Source organism: Maylandia zebra, linkage group LG18 (genome assembly GCF_041146795.1).
Source record: "Maylandia zebra isolate NMK-2024a linkage group LG18, Mzebra_GT3a, whole genome shotgun sequence".
Classification (NCBI taxonomy): Eukaryota; Metazoa; Chordata; class Actinopteri; order Cichliformes; family Cichlidae; genus Maylandia; species Maylandia zebra.
The window spans coordinates 23,773,902-23,790,361 of record NC_135184.1 but is presented as its reverse complement, the minus strand read 5'-3'; the positions used below and the strand labels follow the sequence as shown (position 1 = coordinate 23,790,361).

General features: G+C 40.1%; 2 protein-coding genes across 3 annotated transcripts; one reads left to right on the top strand and one right to left on the bottom strand.

Annotated features, from left to right (window-relative positions):
* Positions 1-1,495: 1,495 nt before the first annotated feature.
* Positions 1,496-15,284, bottom strand: abhd8a (abhydrolase domain containing 8a). Of its 2 annotated transcripts, none has more exons than XM_076876608.1 (5): positions 14,957-15,284; positions 4,730-5,559; positions 4,460-4,630; positions 4,091-4,307; positions 1,496-3,976 (listed from the first exon to the last, which is right to left on the bottom strand). In XM_076876608.1, exons 2-5 carry the CDS (start codon positions 5,548-5,550, stop codon positions 3,764-3,766), a joined length of 1,422 nt encoding a protein of 473 aa, XP_076732723.1. In that variant the 5' UTR covers positions 5,551-5,559; positions 14,957-15,284; the 3' UTR covers positions 1,496-3,763. The 2 variants fall into 2 exon arrangements, with proteins under 2 accessions (XP_076732723.1, XP_004542435.1); XM_004542378.6 differs by lacking the exon at positions 14,957-15,284 and adding an exon at positions 8,150-8,512.
* mrpl34 (mitochondrial ribosomal protein L34) lies at positions 10,685-12,515 on the top strand. Its single transcript, XM_012916680.5, has 2 exons — positions 10,685-10,861; positions 11,879-12,515. The coding sequence occupies exons 1-2, from the start codon at positions 10,806-10,808 to the stop codon at positions 12,192-12,194; spliced, it is 372 nt and encodes a 123-aa protein (XP_012772134.1). The 5' UTR covers positions 10,685-10,805; the 3' UTR covers positions 12,195-12,515.
* Positions 15,285-16,460: the final 1,176 nt, after the last annotated feature.

Below are 16,460 nucleotides of genomic sequence, written 5' to 3'. Positions count from 1 at the left end.
CCTGCTGTCTTGTATAGAAAGCATAAAATTGTATGATGTAAAAATGTGTAATAAAATCCTTTACAGCTGCTTAACAGACAATGCTGCAGGACAAGCTAGCCTGAAAGATTCTGGGAATGGCTCTAACTGCACCCAAATTAACTATCTATGTAATTCTGCCCCACTGTTCCATCTCAGCCAGCAAGTACCTGCATATTTGCAGAAATAAAAGACAAGACCACATGGTGAAAATAACTGGTGTATAACCTAACTGGTTATGTGCAGAGCAGCCCAGAGAGGCTGTGTCTCTCAGAAAAAAAGATGGAGAAAGTTTTTAGAATATTATCAGAATATTTGGTGCAGAAAACTAGTTTATGTTTGATTTGTTGTGCTGTTGTTGTTGTTGTTTTTTTTTTTTTAGTGAATCAGAGTTGTAAATGTAGTATCTGAATAGCTCAGAATTCAAGACTGCTGCCGTTATCCAGCTGGAGCTGGCACCTACCCTGCTTTGACCTCTCAGTGATGCAAATCAGCTCGTCCAGAAAACTGTTCCTAACCTATGCAAATAGGAAATAAAAGGAAGCGACTGCCTTTTCTTCCTAATTCAAATAGTTTTTCCTGCTCTTGTAGCAAATGAGTTGCGTAAAGCTTCACCCCATTCAGATAAAGCAGTTGAGCCAAAGAGGCGCAAGTAAATTTGATACGATTAACTGTCAAAAAAAGAAGAAGCTGAGACCCAGTGTATGAAATTTTGCTAAATTAAAGATTGTTTTTGCTTGAAAAATAGAAAATAATTTTTTCATTTTGATGCCAGTCTGCAGTTTCACAAAAGTGACAGAAACACCAGAGGAGCGACAAAACATTTTAAAATAAGATTTTTTTCATGACTGCTTATAAAAAGTGCTGTCCAGAGATAAGAAATGCATTTCTATGGTCATTTAAGAAAAAGAATAGGATTGAGCTAATATGTGTCCATTCAGTATATTGCCTTAGGAATATTTGCAGGCCCCTATTTAATAAACTTGATGAAAAAAATATAATTTTTTTTCCATCAAGAAAAAAAACATGATTTTTTCTTCAGTAAAATGCAAATTGCCCACTTCCATTTTCGAATTTGTAATGAATCCTTATAGGACACGTTTGTGATTGAGCAAAGTAGAAAGGTTGAAAAGATTAAAAAAGTACAGTAGAGGTGGATGAGTTTAAATTCCTGGCGTCAACAATTCAAAGTGATGGACAGTGCCAAAGAGAAATGAAGAAGAGTGTGCAGGCAGGGTGGAGACGAGTTTAGGAGTCATTTGAGACAAAAGGATCACAGCAAGAGCTAAAGAGGCGGTTTGCAAGGTCATGTGGAGGAAATGCAGAGGGTTTGGTGTGACAGAGGAGGATACTAAGCAGAGGGTGAGGTGTAGTCAGATGTTCAGTGACCCCTAAAGGGCGCCGCAGGAAAAAGAAGAAGAAGATGAGAAGGAAGAATCATATCCAGCACTCAACAGAGAAAACAAACACCTTTTAACTGGGAACATCTGATTTATTTCATGCCAGGAAAGGCACATTCATACACTGAATTCAATTGTTTTAATAGGCTATATAATGTTATATGCATCTACATTCAGGCAGTGCATATAATATGATTCCCTTGAATAAATGCCACAATAACATTAACATATTTTGTTAACCACAAAAAGATATAGCACATATGAGCACTGACAATTTATATATGCACACTTTTAGCATAAGGAGAAGTACATGTGCACCCTGTAGTCCATACAGTTTTACTGACCTTTTACACCAAAAGAGACATACAGTACTTTGCATCAGCAGCACTTGTTGGTTTTTATAAAGTCCATAGAGAATATATAATGTTTTAGAGCCGGTTCCATTTATTCCCAAACTATTTCTGTTCATTTGTTCCTGTTGCATAAATCCAGTCATCTCGCATCTGCACTCTCTCTTAAAATGCATATATAACAGACCAGCATGAAGAGCACAAAAGTCCCTTTTTTTGTTGTTTTTTTTCTTAACCTCCTAGGACCCTGCGTCCACATATGTGGACATCACATTTTGGGTTATTTAGACCAAAATACTCAATTTTGCTTTACAAGGTCCTGATATCCACTTACGAGAAAATTTTAAATGAATGTGCTCATATGTGGCTCTTATTTTTCTTAAAAACAAAAATAAGGTAAAAAAAAAAATAAATCTAGTAATTCTTTGTTTTTACGTTCATCGGGCCCCAATATGTCCAAATATCAAAGAGAAACTAAAAATGCATGCCGTGGAAGAGTTCAGGTCTTAGGAGGTTAAGGGGATTTTTCGCCTTTGGCAGATTCATATTTGGGCTTCCTCTGACTTACATCCTCTGTTACACATAACAGTAATCTATCCAGTCAACAGATAAGCACTGTCAGGGAGAATCAGACTGTGCTTTTATTCACACTTTACTGTCCCACTATGAGACAAAGCAACATTCACGAATGAATGTCTAACAGCGAGCAGCACGTCCTGCTCATTCCTTCAGTCCGACATGAGTAGATATACAGTGTAGGGTGGACGGGGAGCAGCAGGGTTAGGTAACGCACACATGTTTCGCGATCAGTTATTAGCTTAAGACAACATTTTATCAGTTTGCTGCTGTAACGCCAAGATAAAAACAGAAATAAATAAACAATAATAATACTTACACACTGAGAGGAACCATTTCATTAAAAGACAATTGTGCTGGGAATTTATGGCAATATATTGCAACTGTCTGAAACAACCCTTGTGTATATATCTTTCCATACTCTGAACTCATGCAGGCTCTCAGTACTTTTTATCCTTAGGATAATATATATATATGTGTGTATATATGTATGGTATCGAGGCAATGGCTGTTAATCTGGAAGAGAATCTCTCTCGGCTTTGATGTTTGTTTTATGTTTTAATATTAACTATGAAATCGTTACACTTTAATACTGACGCATAGCATTTTTGATTTTGAGTTTAGTGCAAGGAAAGTTACTTGCTTCTGTCATTTGTTAATCAGTCAGATTGTGTGTCTGAGATGCTGTACACTGCATATTGTGTGAATGTGGTTCCAAAACAATATGGTACAAATATTTTTGTATGTGTGTGTTTCTCCTTCAATCATATTGTCATTTATGTAAGCATGTGACACAGTTATTATCCACATTTTACATGGACAGTGTAGTATATTTAATGCATTTAATCTATTTTTCCACTGTCTGCATTTAATCAAACACAATTATTCTGTTATAAATTGCTCTTCACCCTCCCTGATTCCTCGGTTGACTATGTTTGATGTTTTTTTTTTCTTCTCTTCCACTGAAAGCAGAGTTAAAATGGATAAATTAGCCATTTTATTAAGGTAGAACAGGAGCTCTTTTCTGCAGTACTTTACAGAATATATATGATGGAGGCGAGACGATTCCAACAGCGTTTCACGCCTTTTATGCCTCGTCGGTCAGTTCTTCACCACAAACATTTCATACACAAATCATGGTGCCTTTTACCTCCAGACTTTGTGTTGGTTTGCAAACATGGTGAGATGGAGGACAAACTGGTATCAAAAAGCGTAGCAGAAACTGACTGTGTATCGGCGTCCGCCCCTCTCATCATACGTCCTTTCCCGCTTCATCTCGGAGCACCAGTGGTCATCTACATCCATAAGATGTGACCCTGTTTTAAACAGCTCTCAGCCTGGGAGCCTTAGGAATACATGCCAACTGCCGAAGAATAGGCCTTCTCCTTTGCTCTTTAATAAAACTTTATGCCTTGATGGTTATTTGTTCACAGGTTTACTGTTTTTCAGCGTGTGAAGAGTGTCACTGGCAGCGATCGCCTTCTCTGTGTCTGTCTTGCTGCTGCCTTTTCTTGACATGTCAGGCTCCCATAGAAAGAACTCATGCAGGAGGGTGTTGACAGTTTCAGGACACTCCATCATGACCATGTGACTTCCCTCTTCGATTACTTTTAAGAAAGCGAACAGGAGGATCTAAAAACCAGAGCCAAAATGGATAATCTTACAACAGATCCGAATCCAAAGCTATGAGACAATAACTAATAAATGAAACAAAATAGCTCTTGTTTGGATAAAGGTGTGATATACCTCTGCCATCCGCTGGTCCTCATCCATGGGCACAAACTTGTCACACATGCCATGAACCAGAAGAATGGGCACAGTGAGCTCGGCATGGTATACCTCGTCCCCCTCGGGCCAGTACTGACCGCTCATCATGGCTCGCAAAACGAACGGAGACACATTGAAGGCATTGCCCTGCTTCAAAAGCTGCTTTTCTTTGGCACCCTGACGGGCAAATCCAGCTCTGAAGATTAGAAAAAGAAAGAAAAAAACTTTACCAAAATCTCTTTCCTGTACATTTTAAAGATAGTTAACATTTTAAGCAAGCTATTATTTATCTATTACATCTGTCTGTCACAGTGTGTCACTACTGTTTGCAGCATCACAGCATCTTACTTGAGGAAGCTCCAGGCCAGACAAGGTGACAGACAGTGAAGGACACAAGATGGCAGTTGGAAGATGGAGCAGAGGCTGGGCTCCAGAGCTGTGGGACCCCCTCCATTGATCATTACTACCTTATGGACCAGATCGGGATATTCGTGCGCCAGGAAGGTACAAAATGACACTCTGGAAGAGATATAATGGGGTAGGTACAGCATGTTAATCACTGTACGCCACTGACTTTTCTAAGCTGACCCGTAACACAAGCATCTCACAAATCCTCACCCATATGAGTGGCCAATAAGAATGTTGCGTTTACGAGCATATCTCTTGAAGATGGCTCGCAGGTCCTCCGCGAGGGCATAAAAGGTATAAGCTGCTGCAATCTGTGGCGCTGTGCTTGCTCCGTGACCTGCCAAATCTGGCGCAATGACCTCGTAGCCCAGGCGGGAGAAGAAGTCCAGCTGGCTGCTCCAGATGTCAAGAGATCCTCCGACGCCATGCACGAAGAACAGTGCTACATCCGAGTGCGTTCCTTTGCAGCTCGAGATCATCCTCTTGGAGTCTATTAAAACTGTGCGCTTGGGTTTGCGACGGCGGCGGCGTGGAGGCGGAGCAGGTTTATGTTCCCCAGGTGGTGGAGGAACTGGAGGAGGAACAGGGTTGGGGTCTGGAGAAGAGGCTATGTCTTTGTAGTCAGCAAGCTCCACCTCTACAGTGCTGCAAGGCTCTAAATCCCCATCCTGACACTGCAGAATCTCAGAGTGCAAAACATCCCCGAGATTTTCGATCACCAGCTGGCCATTTCGGTAGACTGTGATCTTCCTCTTGCAGTGGACAATGCTGCCACTGTCGCCGTCATTATTAGATATGGGAGAATCTTTATCATAACAGTCAACATCTGCATTGTTCTTTTCAGCAACTTGTTTTTCTGTTTCTATGGGTTGGCGCTCGGGGACGATATGCCGCACTCTCAGGACTCTCCCAGGTTTCACCTCCACATACTCAAAACCATCAGAGGGTTCTGATGACTCCAGGGGCAAGACTAGATTGGCAGTCTTCCCAGTCAGGCAGCACAGTATCCCTTCAGTGATGCTAGTCAGCATGGTGTTTCCCTGCAGGAACAACATCACACAGACACAAATAAAACATATCAGTACTCTGATGCTTCCTTTGAAATGTGGAAAAAAAATATTTTTCATGTCTTGCCCTACTTTTCACAGCTCATTTAGTGTCACAGTTTCAAACATTCAAGCATTCTAACTTGTTCCATTTGCAGTGCTTTGCCAATGGCATTGGCTGCACTGCAAGAAATTGGACCCAGCTTGATTCCTACAAAACTGAACCCAAGCTGTTTCCTAGCAACAGAGACACAATGAAAAGGCTTTCTTTATCCTTCATCAGTCCAGAGCCAGAAAGAAAGTACGCCAAAATAAAGGGTACTTTAACACATTTCCGCTCCAGTCCATTCGCACCAGAACCTCTCGCCATAAGAACAGTTTCTTCCCCTCTGCTGTTGGACACATGAACAATAAACGTACGACTGTTCCCACCACTAACACATGACCCTACGCTGTGTTCACTACATCATTCCATGTTTGGCACTGATCACCACCTGCACTCATGCATATATCTTTCTACGTAGCACTTTTAATTCTTATTCTTACTTTTATTTTTTCATGTCTATTTAAGTGCAATTTATGACAGTATGTTTGCACTGAAGCACCGCAGCAATTTCCTAATGTTGTAAACCTGCTCAACATTTGGCAATAAAACCCTTTCTGATTCTGATTCTGATTCTGATTTCAAAATCAATAGCCATATTATATCCAACAGAGCTGTTGAAGTCTCTACTAACACACTCACCTCAGTGACTCACCTGGCTTGACATTCTGATGCATTCAACAAACAACTGCAAAGCAGTATTTGCACCACACACCATGTAAAAAACCTAGGCCAAGCTAGATGTCTGCTATTAATAACCCCTCCATTTCACAAGGTCAGAATCAGGATATATATAAATAGAGAACTCCAGTCAGAGGGCATGACTGTACACATGTCTGCGGACTGTGTGTCTCACGACAACGTGATAGCAGTTTTCCAAACTGCGTTCTTTCCAGCGGGAGATGAGAGCTGGTTTCTATGTTTCCGTTCAGGTCCAGCCACTGCTTGACAGTCTGCTGTCAGCAGCACAAACACACATGTTAGTGTCCCCACTTTTGATACAAAACACAGTTATCTCTAGGAAACACACAAGGCTGAGTCACATCTTCAGTAGCTGGTGAGACTTTATTGTTTACTTGTTTGTTTCCTTGTTTAAGGAACTGCTGTTGTGTCTATGCACTATGTATGCATTATCTGCACTATCATTCAGCACACTTTTGTGTGAATGCAAAGTGATCTCACTGGATGCAAAATGAACCCTTATTTTTACACACAAATTGAAAACCCTTGTAACATTTGAGTTGAGCTGCATTCGCAACTCATCACCATTTAGCATTATGTGCATTATTGTAGGATATTTGTGCATTCCCCTATATTATTGTGCGTTTTGGCAAAGTATACTGAGAAGTACAAAATAGTACATGTTGTTTACATCTTTATTGTCTTCCAATCATGCTGGGTGCTTAGTATATTTAATGATTGGTACCTTGACAGGTTTAAAGAAATATAAAAACAAAATGTAAATAGTGGGAATGATTATTTGTTGGTGGATGTCTGTGGAAATCTGACAAAAACAAATCCTTTAGGTATATTTTTGTATATTGTGCACGTGCCAGTTTTTCACCTTACATTAAAACAGAACATCAACACAAGAAGCAAAATCCTCCCCAAAGAGCAAGGTTATTACCATGCTAGTCTGCAAAAATAAAATAAAACAAAACAAAAAACCCAAAAACACATAGATAAAAAATATTCTACATGGCCACCGACAATCAACAGATCGGCACAAAACAAACTACAGCAGCACAAACCCAACAGTCCTCCCACTTAAATCTGGGCTTCTCTTCCTGACCTACAATTCTCCAATCCCACCAGCAGGTCTGGAACATGGCTGTGGGGAGCAATGTAATGGTTTCCGTGACATCCAACCTCGACCAAAGTCAGGGCTGAAGGTTACTCAGCCATGTTGAAGTTGTTTGTTTTGTGTGTCTGCATTGCAGAATATTTAGGTTGACAGGCCTGCCAACTCTTACAGTAACACACATTCGGTACACTGTGTGCTGCTGCATTTCCATAACAAGAGTCTAGCAGAGTGAGGCGCAGTCTGTCAAGATGCACGTGAAGTGAGTGGCCTATATTTTCAACATGAGACCGTTATGTTAAAAACGCCTGATTCACAAACATTTAGCGGCTTGGCTCCTACAACAACACATTATTATTATTATTTTAAACAATTTATAAGCAATAAGATTCAAATACTCACAAATATACGCACCAAAAATGTTTATATAAATATTTATATATATAACAGCTTTAGGCTTCACAAATAGTGCGCTTTGAATGATACTGCTTGTATTATTCATAATCTGTTATTATTTTAATCCTGTCTCAGGCGAAATGCATGCATGCATCATGCGTGCAGCCGTTTATTGGCGCTGATATGCTGCACAGTAAACATCAGGTATCCAGAGCAATACAATACAAAAAAAGCTAAAACAAAACAAAACAAAACCAAAACCAAAACCAAAAGATTTGCATTACCTGCAGAAGTACTGATGATTAAGGTGATGAGAAACCTGCACCCAAAGATGACAGTCAAGGGCCGACCACACAGTATCGAGAACGGCGTTGCATCTGGCGCAACAATTTGTCTACGCTAGAGATGCTGCAAAACAGTAAAAGCTCCTTATTGGCCCAATTAGACCGTCATTACAGACCGCAGGGGGGCATGGAGTGAAGATAAAGCATGCATCCATAAAAGAGTGCCACTGGTAGTTTAATGATATACCCATTACGAAAACAGACGCCCGTGTTTTTCTCGCTTCCTCTGCATCCACTGCGCACTCGGGCCAGACCCTACCCAGCCCTGCTGCCCTTGAATCCGCAGCACCAGCAGCAATCTTCGGGTATTTTCGCTGCTGAGTGGCGGTGGGGAGGGCGAATAGAAAGCAGTTGTATATTGAGGAGGCCAATGAGAGGCGCCTGTTTGCTTGTTGCTAGGGCTGACAGGCCAGCAAAAAAAGAAAGAAAAAAAAGGGGAAAGACTGTGTGGTCCTGCCTGGGCGCTGAAAAGGAGACAAATGATAAAAATGACTGTCCGGCTAATTTATCTAAATTAATTGGGCTGGCACGTGACCACAGTCGGGGCTCTGCGTGGGGTCTTATTTCAAATCCCACATCTGATTGCGGACTATGATCATAAAGTGTCACCTGAGAACGAGTTATTGTTGCCTCACCACCAAGGACAGACGTGACCTTTCAGTTTTAATCTAACACATTTCGAGCAGTGCCCCCTTCTTGAACTCACATAGCAAATTGGTAGGCCTGCTGCTGTGACAGTCCAGTGCCAGTCACTGGAAAGCAATCTGTGACGTTTATTGGGCGGAGAGCCCGTGAGCCAACTGGGTGCTTTGTTTTATTGCTTGGCGTAAATAATCATTGGTTTATCTGTTTGTATCTGTGTTTTGGACAATTAAAATTCAATTTTAAAAAATTAGGCCTTTATCACTGATACCGGCCTAAAAACAAAACGTGCGTCATTTCTTTTCAGGATTCCTACCGTGTGCAGATTATTCACGAAACATCATCACTGTAATCATAATGTACTGCACAAAGGGATGACTTTAAGCAACAGCTTGGTTATGGAAAAGTACTGAAACCGACTGTCAGTAGAGAGACCTTCAGAATTTGTGTTTGCACATCTCTGCTTCTGTGTGTATTGTCTTATCACAGGGTGGTCTTTTACATCAAAGGCTAGCCTGAAGTTAATGTTAAATGACTAAAGTTTTAGATTAAAATATAGCAACAATGCAAAAAGCAGACCCTCCAAAATGCAGGTGAATTACACATATAACATTCTAGATGGCCACCAGAGCACTCAACAGCAATTACACTTCCAGCTCAAGGAGTCCTCAGTCAGCATGCCAGGATAGACTATACAGAAACTTTATTATAAAAACATCTTCTCACATCTAAAGCTCACAAGCTCAAACTGAGCGTTAGAGTGAGGAAGAAAGGTCATTTAAGTGACTTTGAAAGTAGAATGGTTGCTATTGTCAGACAGAGTATTTCAGAAACTGCTGATCTACTGGGATTTCCAAAACATGGAAGAATGGCCTGAAAATGAAAAAATATCTAATAAGCGGCAGCTCTCTTAGAGAAAATGCTTTGTTGATGTGAGAGGTCAGGGGAGAATGGCTGAACTGCTTTGAGCTAATTGGAAGGCAATGGTAACTCAAATCCCTACTCTTTATAACCAAGGTATGAAGGAGAGCACTATTGAATGCACAATATGCCAAGATTTGAAGCAGTTAAGCTACAGAAGACTGCAGATTCAGCTAAGAACAGGAAAATGAGGACATAGTTTACACATGTTACCAAATCTTGACCAAAGCATGGATCCACCCTGCCTGGTATCAACAATTCAGGCTGGTGTTGGTACGATGGTGTTTTCTGGGCACATTTTATGCTGCTTAGTAAGAACTGAGCACACAGCCTAGATGACTGTTGTTGATCACTATGCCCATCTCATTGCTATGACCACTGTGTATCCATCTTCAGGCTGCACCCAGCAGAATAATACACCCTAAAGTCAAATAATCTCAAATGGCTTTCTTGAACATGACAGTGTGTTCACTGTACTCCATAATCACCACATCTCAATCCAAAAGAGCATCTTTGAGATGTGGTAGAACAGGAGATTAGGATCATGGATGTGAAAACAACAGATATGCAGCAACTGTGTAATGCGCATGCCAACATGGACCAGAAAAATGTTTCCAACACCTTGTTGAATTTATGCCATGAAGAATTAAGGCTGAATTAAGGCGATAGGGGGTTCAACCTGGCACAAGCAATGTAAAACTCATAACATGTCTGGTGGGTCATTCACCCTATTAGAGCAGTTAGAATATACAAATGCTAAATACCTTACACCAACGTAAATGTTGTGTAAAAACTTAAAAAAAAAAAAGTCAGTCCAACGGGACCAAAAGCAGTTGTACCGTGACTCAGAGTAATATCCAAAAATACCTCATTTTAATGTAACCATTTCTGTGGATCTTACACGCTGGGATCAGTAGGTGGCAGCATTCACTTTTGCAGTCTTTCAACAAAACCAAAGAAGAAGAAGCAGACCTGCCTGTGACATTCACTGCTCTCATGTCGGTGTCATCTGTACATTCCTAAATATCTCAAAATGAACATTATGCTGTCCTCATTTTCCCGACTGCGTGGTCTAACTCACGTGCGTAGGTAAGCGACTTAAGTTATTTGCACGCGAGGTTAACCCCGAAGCAAACAGTGTTTCTTTATGAGGCTAACATTGAAAAGCTAGCTTGGTAATCAGTTAGCAGCATGGCTAGTTGCAGTTAACCTGGATAGATACTCATGGGAACTTCTATTTAGTCAAGCAATGGCTAAACCAAACACTACTGATTTACATTTATAGGCGATGTTACGTTTAATTGCTAATAAGCAGTGTGGGCATGGGGAAAAACACAGAGTAATAATGTTTGCTATAAAGAACTTTTGAAAAACAGTTTTGGGGGGTGACTGAAACACTTTTCTGCTCTAATTTTTGCACAAGTTATTTTATCCGTACAGTATTCTGCTTGCATATGTTATGTAGAGGAGACCGGGGCCAGTTGTAGCGATCTGTTATTCGACCAACTTTCTTTGATCATGCTCATTATGGTTGATCAGCCTACTCTAAATATAGGTGTTGTTTGCTATAATGCAAGATTTTAACATGGAACCTTTTTATTGTCCCAGGTAAATATCGTATTCAAGTAAAATGCACTTATAACTCAACACAAAGACTTAAAACCTATTTTGTAGAAGCTAGAACTGTTGTAAAGTTTCTGGAAAAACAGAAATGGATGTCTTGAATGTATACTCTACAATAACACACACACACACACACACACACGAGTGTGTGTGTTTCTTTTATGAAAATATGACCAGTATATTTCACGTAGTCTGTGAGCTATCAAGGAAAATGTAAAAGATGTTATAATTGCCCCCGGTCCACCACTCTTTAAGACAACCTGCACTAAATTTTGTTTGCAAATTCTTAATTAGCCCCTTTATTGTAAATATTGAAGCAGTACAACTGATATAATGCTGTTGTGAAAAAATGAAACCGTACACATAAACTTCATTATGATAAATGGATTTACAACTTGCACGACGTTACTGTATTATTGGGGCATAATTTTGAAATTAGAGTAACATATTTCAACAACATTTTAATCTTTGTTCTTCCAACAGCATTCCCACAGCAGACCTAACTGGAACCTCTTACCTTAGATCGTTCAGCAGCTGGATTGGTCCTGGAGCAGCTGCTAGAACACAGGTTTTCAAAGCTTCAGATACAATTTCTTCACAAGCTGAAGGTTCAGGAGTGTTTCAGCAGGTTCCCTGGCAGTACCAGCAGGTACGGACCCGGAAAAGAGGCACCGAGTATCAGCCCAAAAACATCAAACGAAAGAGAACCCACGGCTGGATCAAAAGGATCAGCTCACAAGGAGGCATCGAAGTGATTCTGCGGCGGATGTTGAAAGGACGGAAATCGCTCACACACTGAAAGTTCCCAATGGAAGATTTGACTTTAAAGAAACAGACCTTGGTTCTTATATGCTGAAGGTGCTCAGCATGCAGCAAAGAACTTGTGTATTGGGTTAACTGGTGTGATACTGGGTGTGGTCTGGGTCTGGCAGTTCCACAGTATTGGTCTTGAGAGTGTAAATGTGCCCTGTAGTTTTGCCCACCCTCTCTGGTCAGGGCGGTTTTGGTAAAAGTCATTAGGTGTTAGCACATTTGTGTGACTTCATTTCTTTTTCTTTTTGAGTAAACATTGTTGACTTAAAGAAAAATGTTCCTATAATAAAATTATTTTCCAGAATCAGCATGGTTGGCCTGAAAATGAAAATACCACCTTCACTTCTGTTAGTTTTGTCCTGTTTAGAATGGCTTTTGTAGAGTCGCTGTGCTCATGAGCATGATCAGTTCATTTGCAGCAAAAAAATAAGTCTGTGTTACCTTAGTTGACACAAAAAGGTATATACATTATTTATTCTGCATATCTGATAAATGTGTATTGTGCTTGAGTAAATGAAACATCACAACAGTGGCCTAAAAAAACTAAAGATTGCCCTTTGGTTTGTACCAAAAAGCTCCTTTTTTGATATTTGACCGATACAGAGGCTCAGAATTAACTGGACGATTGACTAACAATCAGTTTTGTGGCCAGATTGGCCCTGTTTCGTCATTAGTCCGTGACAAAATCACTAAAAAGTGATCAGATAACACTTCAGTGCAAATGAATAATGACCCAAAGCATACTGCAAAAGCAAGGCAAGAGTTTGTCAAAAGGAAACAGTGTGGTATTCTTTAATGGCCAACCCGACAGAGCATGCTTTCAGGTATTATATACAAAACCAAAGGCAGGGAGACCCACAAACAAGTGGCAACTGAAGGCGGCTGCCATCAAGACCTAGCAGAACATCCCAACAAATCAGAACCAGAAGTACTTTACTCTTTTGTACTCCTTGGTATAACTCTCAAACATGCATCTAATTTAGAAGGTCTTCATTTAGGCTGTACAAATAGTTTGTTGCTCTAAAAAAGTCCTCCCTAAAGCTAGGACATCTTACTATTTATCAAATAAGAACAACCCTAGGTTTCTCTTCAGCACTGCATTCAGGCGAACAGAATCCAAGCTCTGTTCAAACATTTCCCTTAACCTTAACTAGTAATGACTTCATGAGTTATTTACAAATAAAAATGTAACCATTACAAAAATAGTCACAGCCATGCCACAGATGCATTTTTAAGAACAGCAACTGCTGATATATCTTAGTTTACTTCAATAATGTCTTCCCCTTAACCATCAATCTGTTGACCCCTCTTGAAACAGTAGTTGTTAAAGAGCTTGCTGCAGAGTTAGAGTTTGTGCCAAGATTTAGTGCATCATAGCACAGCACTAGTGAAAGTTATGAATGATTTTCTGGCCTCTGGCAGGGAACTTTATTTCTATGTTTTCCTATTAGACCTCAGTATTTTACTACAGAGAGATTTTACTACACACTGTTGCTTTTACACTGCACTGATAGACTACAGTTTGGTTATGTAAATGGGGAGTCTTCACACACAAGTTAATCATGTATAACATTGACCAGTACTTTTTACATTGTACATGCTTCCCCTAGGCAACATTATTAGAAAACACTGCAAAAGTGTCCATATTTTCATTCATATACAGATGACACTCAGCTTTAAGCAACAGAGCTAGATGACACGATTCTAGTTAAAGACATAAAGGTCTGGATGATTTCTGATTTCCTGCTTCTAAATGCAGATAAAACTGAGGTTGTAGTACTTGGCCCTAAAAATCTTAGAAATATGGTCTGTTATCAGATACCTACTCTGGATGGCATTACCTTGGCCTCCAGTAACAAGGTGGTTTCATTTTTGACCACAACATGTTCTAGAGTGAGCGCATCAAACAAATATATAGGACTGCCTTCATTCATTTGTGCAACATCTCTAAAATTAGAAAAATCTTTTGTCAGAGTGACACTAAAACAAGTTCAACCATTTTCAAAATCAAGATTGCTACATATCACTTAAAATCCAGAAAATCCCATTAGGCTCCACCCAATCTTAAATCATTACACTAATCAAAATATAAGAGAAGGTCATTTATTTCCTTGAAAAATGCAATCAAAAAACATTCATGACCAACACAGACTGTTGGTTATAAATTGTTAATGCTACCCAGTCACATGCAAAGTGTTAAGGCCAGTGCGTGACCCACTTGCCACTGGGACACAAACTTCAATACAAGAGCAGTAAATGTCAGAGTAATGACTAATGTCACAAACTAACTATGTACCATTACCAATTTTAATTCATACTAAATATAAATATGCAGTGTTGGGAAGGTTACTTTTAAAATGTATTCCATTACAGAATACAGAATACATGCCCCAAAATGTATTCTGTAACGTATTCCGTTACGTTACTCAATGACAGTAACGTATTCTGAATACTTTGGATTACTTAATAGATTATCATGCTTTTTACAACAATGTGAATGTACTATTGCTGTGTGATTTATTACTATTACTGAAGGTCCGCGACTCCGAACTGTAGTAAAGGGACCTCTGACTAATACGGCGGGGTCCCTGTCGGCTCGTAGCCGAAAAATAGCTTTACTTTGTTGTGTGGGTCAACTTTTCTTGCGAGAGACAGAGAGAGGCGTTGAAAGACTGCTCCAACGGAACTTATTGTTTTCGGAGGAAAACACGAACACGGTGTACAGTCGAGTCTTAATAGCTTACTTACAACTGGGCTCGTCAGGCACTCTTCTTGGCTGAAGTGGTTATTATTATATTTACATGCTTCCAGCTCCCGTTTTTCCTCGATGACAACTCCAACCTTTCCACTCCCCTTTTTCTCTCTCCCTCCTCGCGCTCACAGACCCATAATGTGTATGGCAGTCCATTCTCCCTGCAACACGGTCTACACTGGCCATGATGCTACATTCTTTAGAGCTATGCTTGTAGCATTCTGCCTGTTAGCTTAGCACAACAACAACGAAAAGGCGCTCTCTCACCCAGGAAACACACAGTCGCAGAGAGAGAGAGCGTCGCCCTGTAACCATGGCAACCGTAGCGCTGCCGCCTGGAACAACAGAACGTAGCTGTCAAACAAAACCCAAACAGTCCTGACCCGCGACAAAATGAAACAGGAAAGTACCGCAGTGTAATCCATTTATTTCAACAAAGTAACTGTATTCTGAATACCACCTTTTTAAACGGTAACTGTAACGGAATACAGTTACTCATATTTTGTATTTTAAATACGTAACGGCGGTACATGTATTCCGTTACTCCCCAATACTGTAAATATGAAGCTGTAGGTAGTGATTTAATTTCAAACTGAACTTGTTATTGCTGCCGACCACCTGCAGTACCTTCGCAGCCCACCAGGGGTCCCCAGCCCAAACTTTGAGAATCACTTCATACATTTATGAAGACAGCGCTTCACAGTGCAAATGAATAATGAGCCAAAGAGTTCCTCAAAAGAAAATGATGTGGTATTATTCAATAGTCAACCCAACAGAGCATGCTTTCAGGTATTATATACAAAACTGTTGGCAGAGAGACCCACAAATAAGTGGCAACTGAAGGTGGCTGCAGCCAAGACCTAGCAGAACATCCCAAGGTAGGCTGGACTGTCATACATTATTCTCAGGCTGTCCTAAAAACTCCCTGAAAAGCCTTCATTTAATCCCAAATAGTCTGTATGTTTATTGTCCACTACTGTATTTAATCATTAGTTATTATTAAACTCTGGCTCTTTCTCCCATAGTGTGTCTTTTGTCCTGTCTCTCTGCTTTCTTCTCTTTCCACTTACACTTAACTGGTCTTGGCAGATGGCTGGCCCTTCCTGAACCTGGTTCTGTCAGAGGTTTCTTCCTGTAAAAAAGAGTTCTTCCATGAAGTGCTTGCTCTTAGGGGGATATCTGATTGTTAGGGTTTCTTTCTAATATTCTAATATAAAACATATTGAGGCGACTATTATTGTGAATTAGTGCTATTTAAAAGAAAACTGAAATGAATTCAAATGTTTAAATGTTTTAAATCAATTAAATTGTGTTGTAGCTCTTCAAATATGAGTTTAAAGGTAGGCTTTGTCTTGTTTTTTGGGGGGGGGGGTGGGGGGGCTGAACATTTACAGTTTAACACCCTTGCAATATTCTTAAACCATTATTGTAATTCATTTTAACTGAATATACACGACAGGAATCAGTCCGATCACTAAATTAATGTTATTATTATTATAG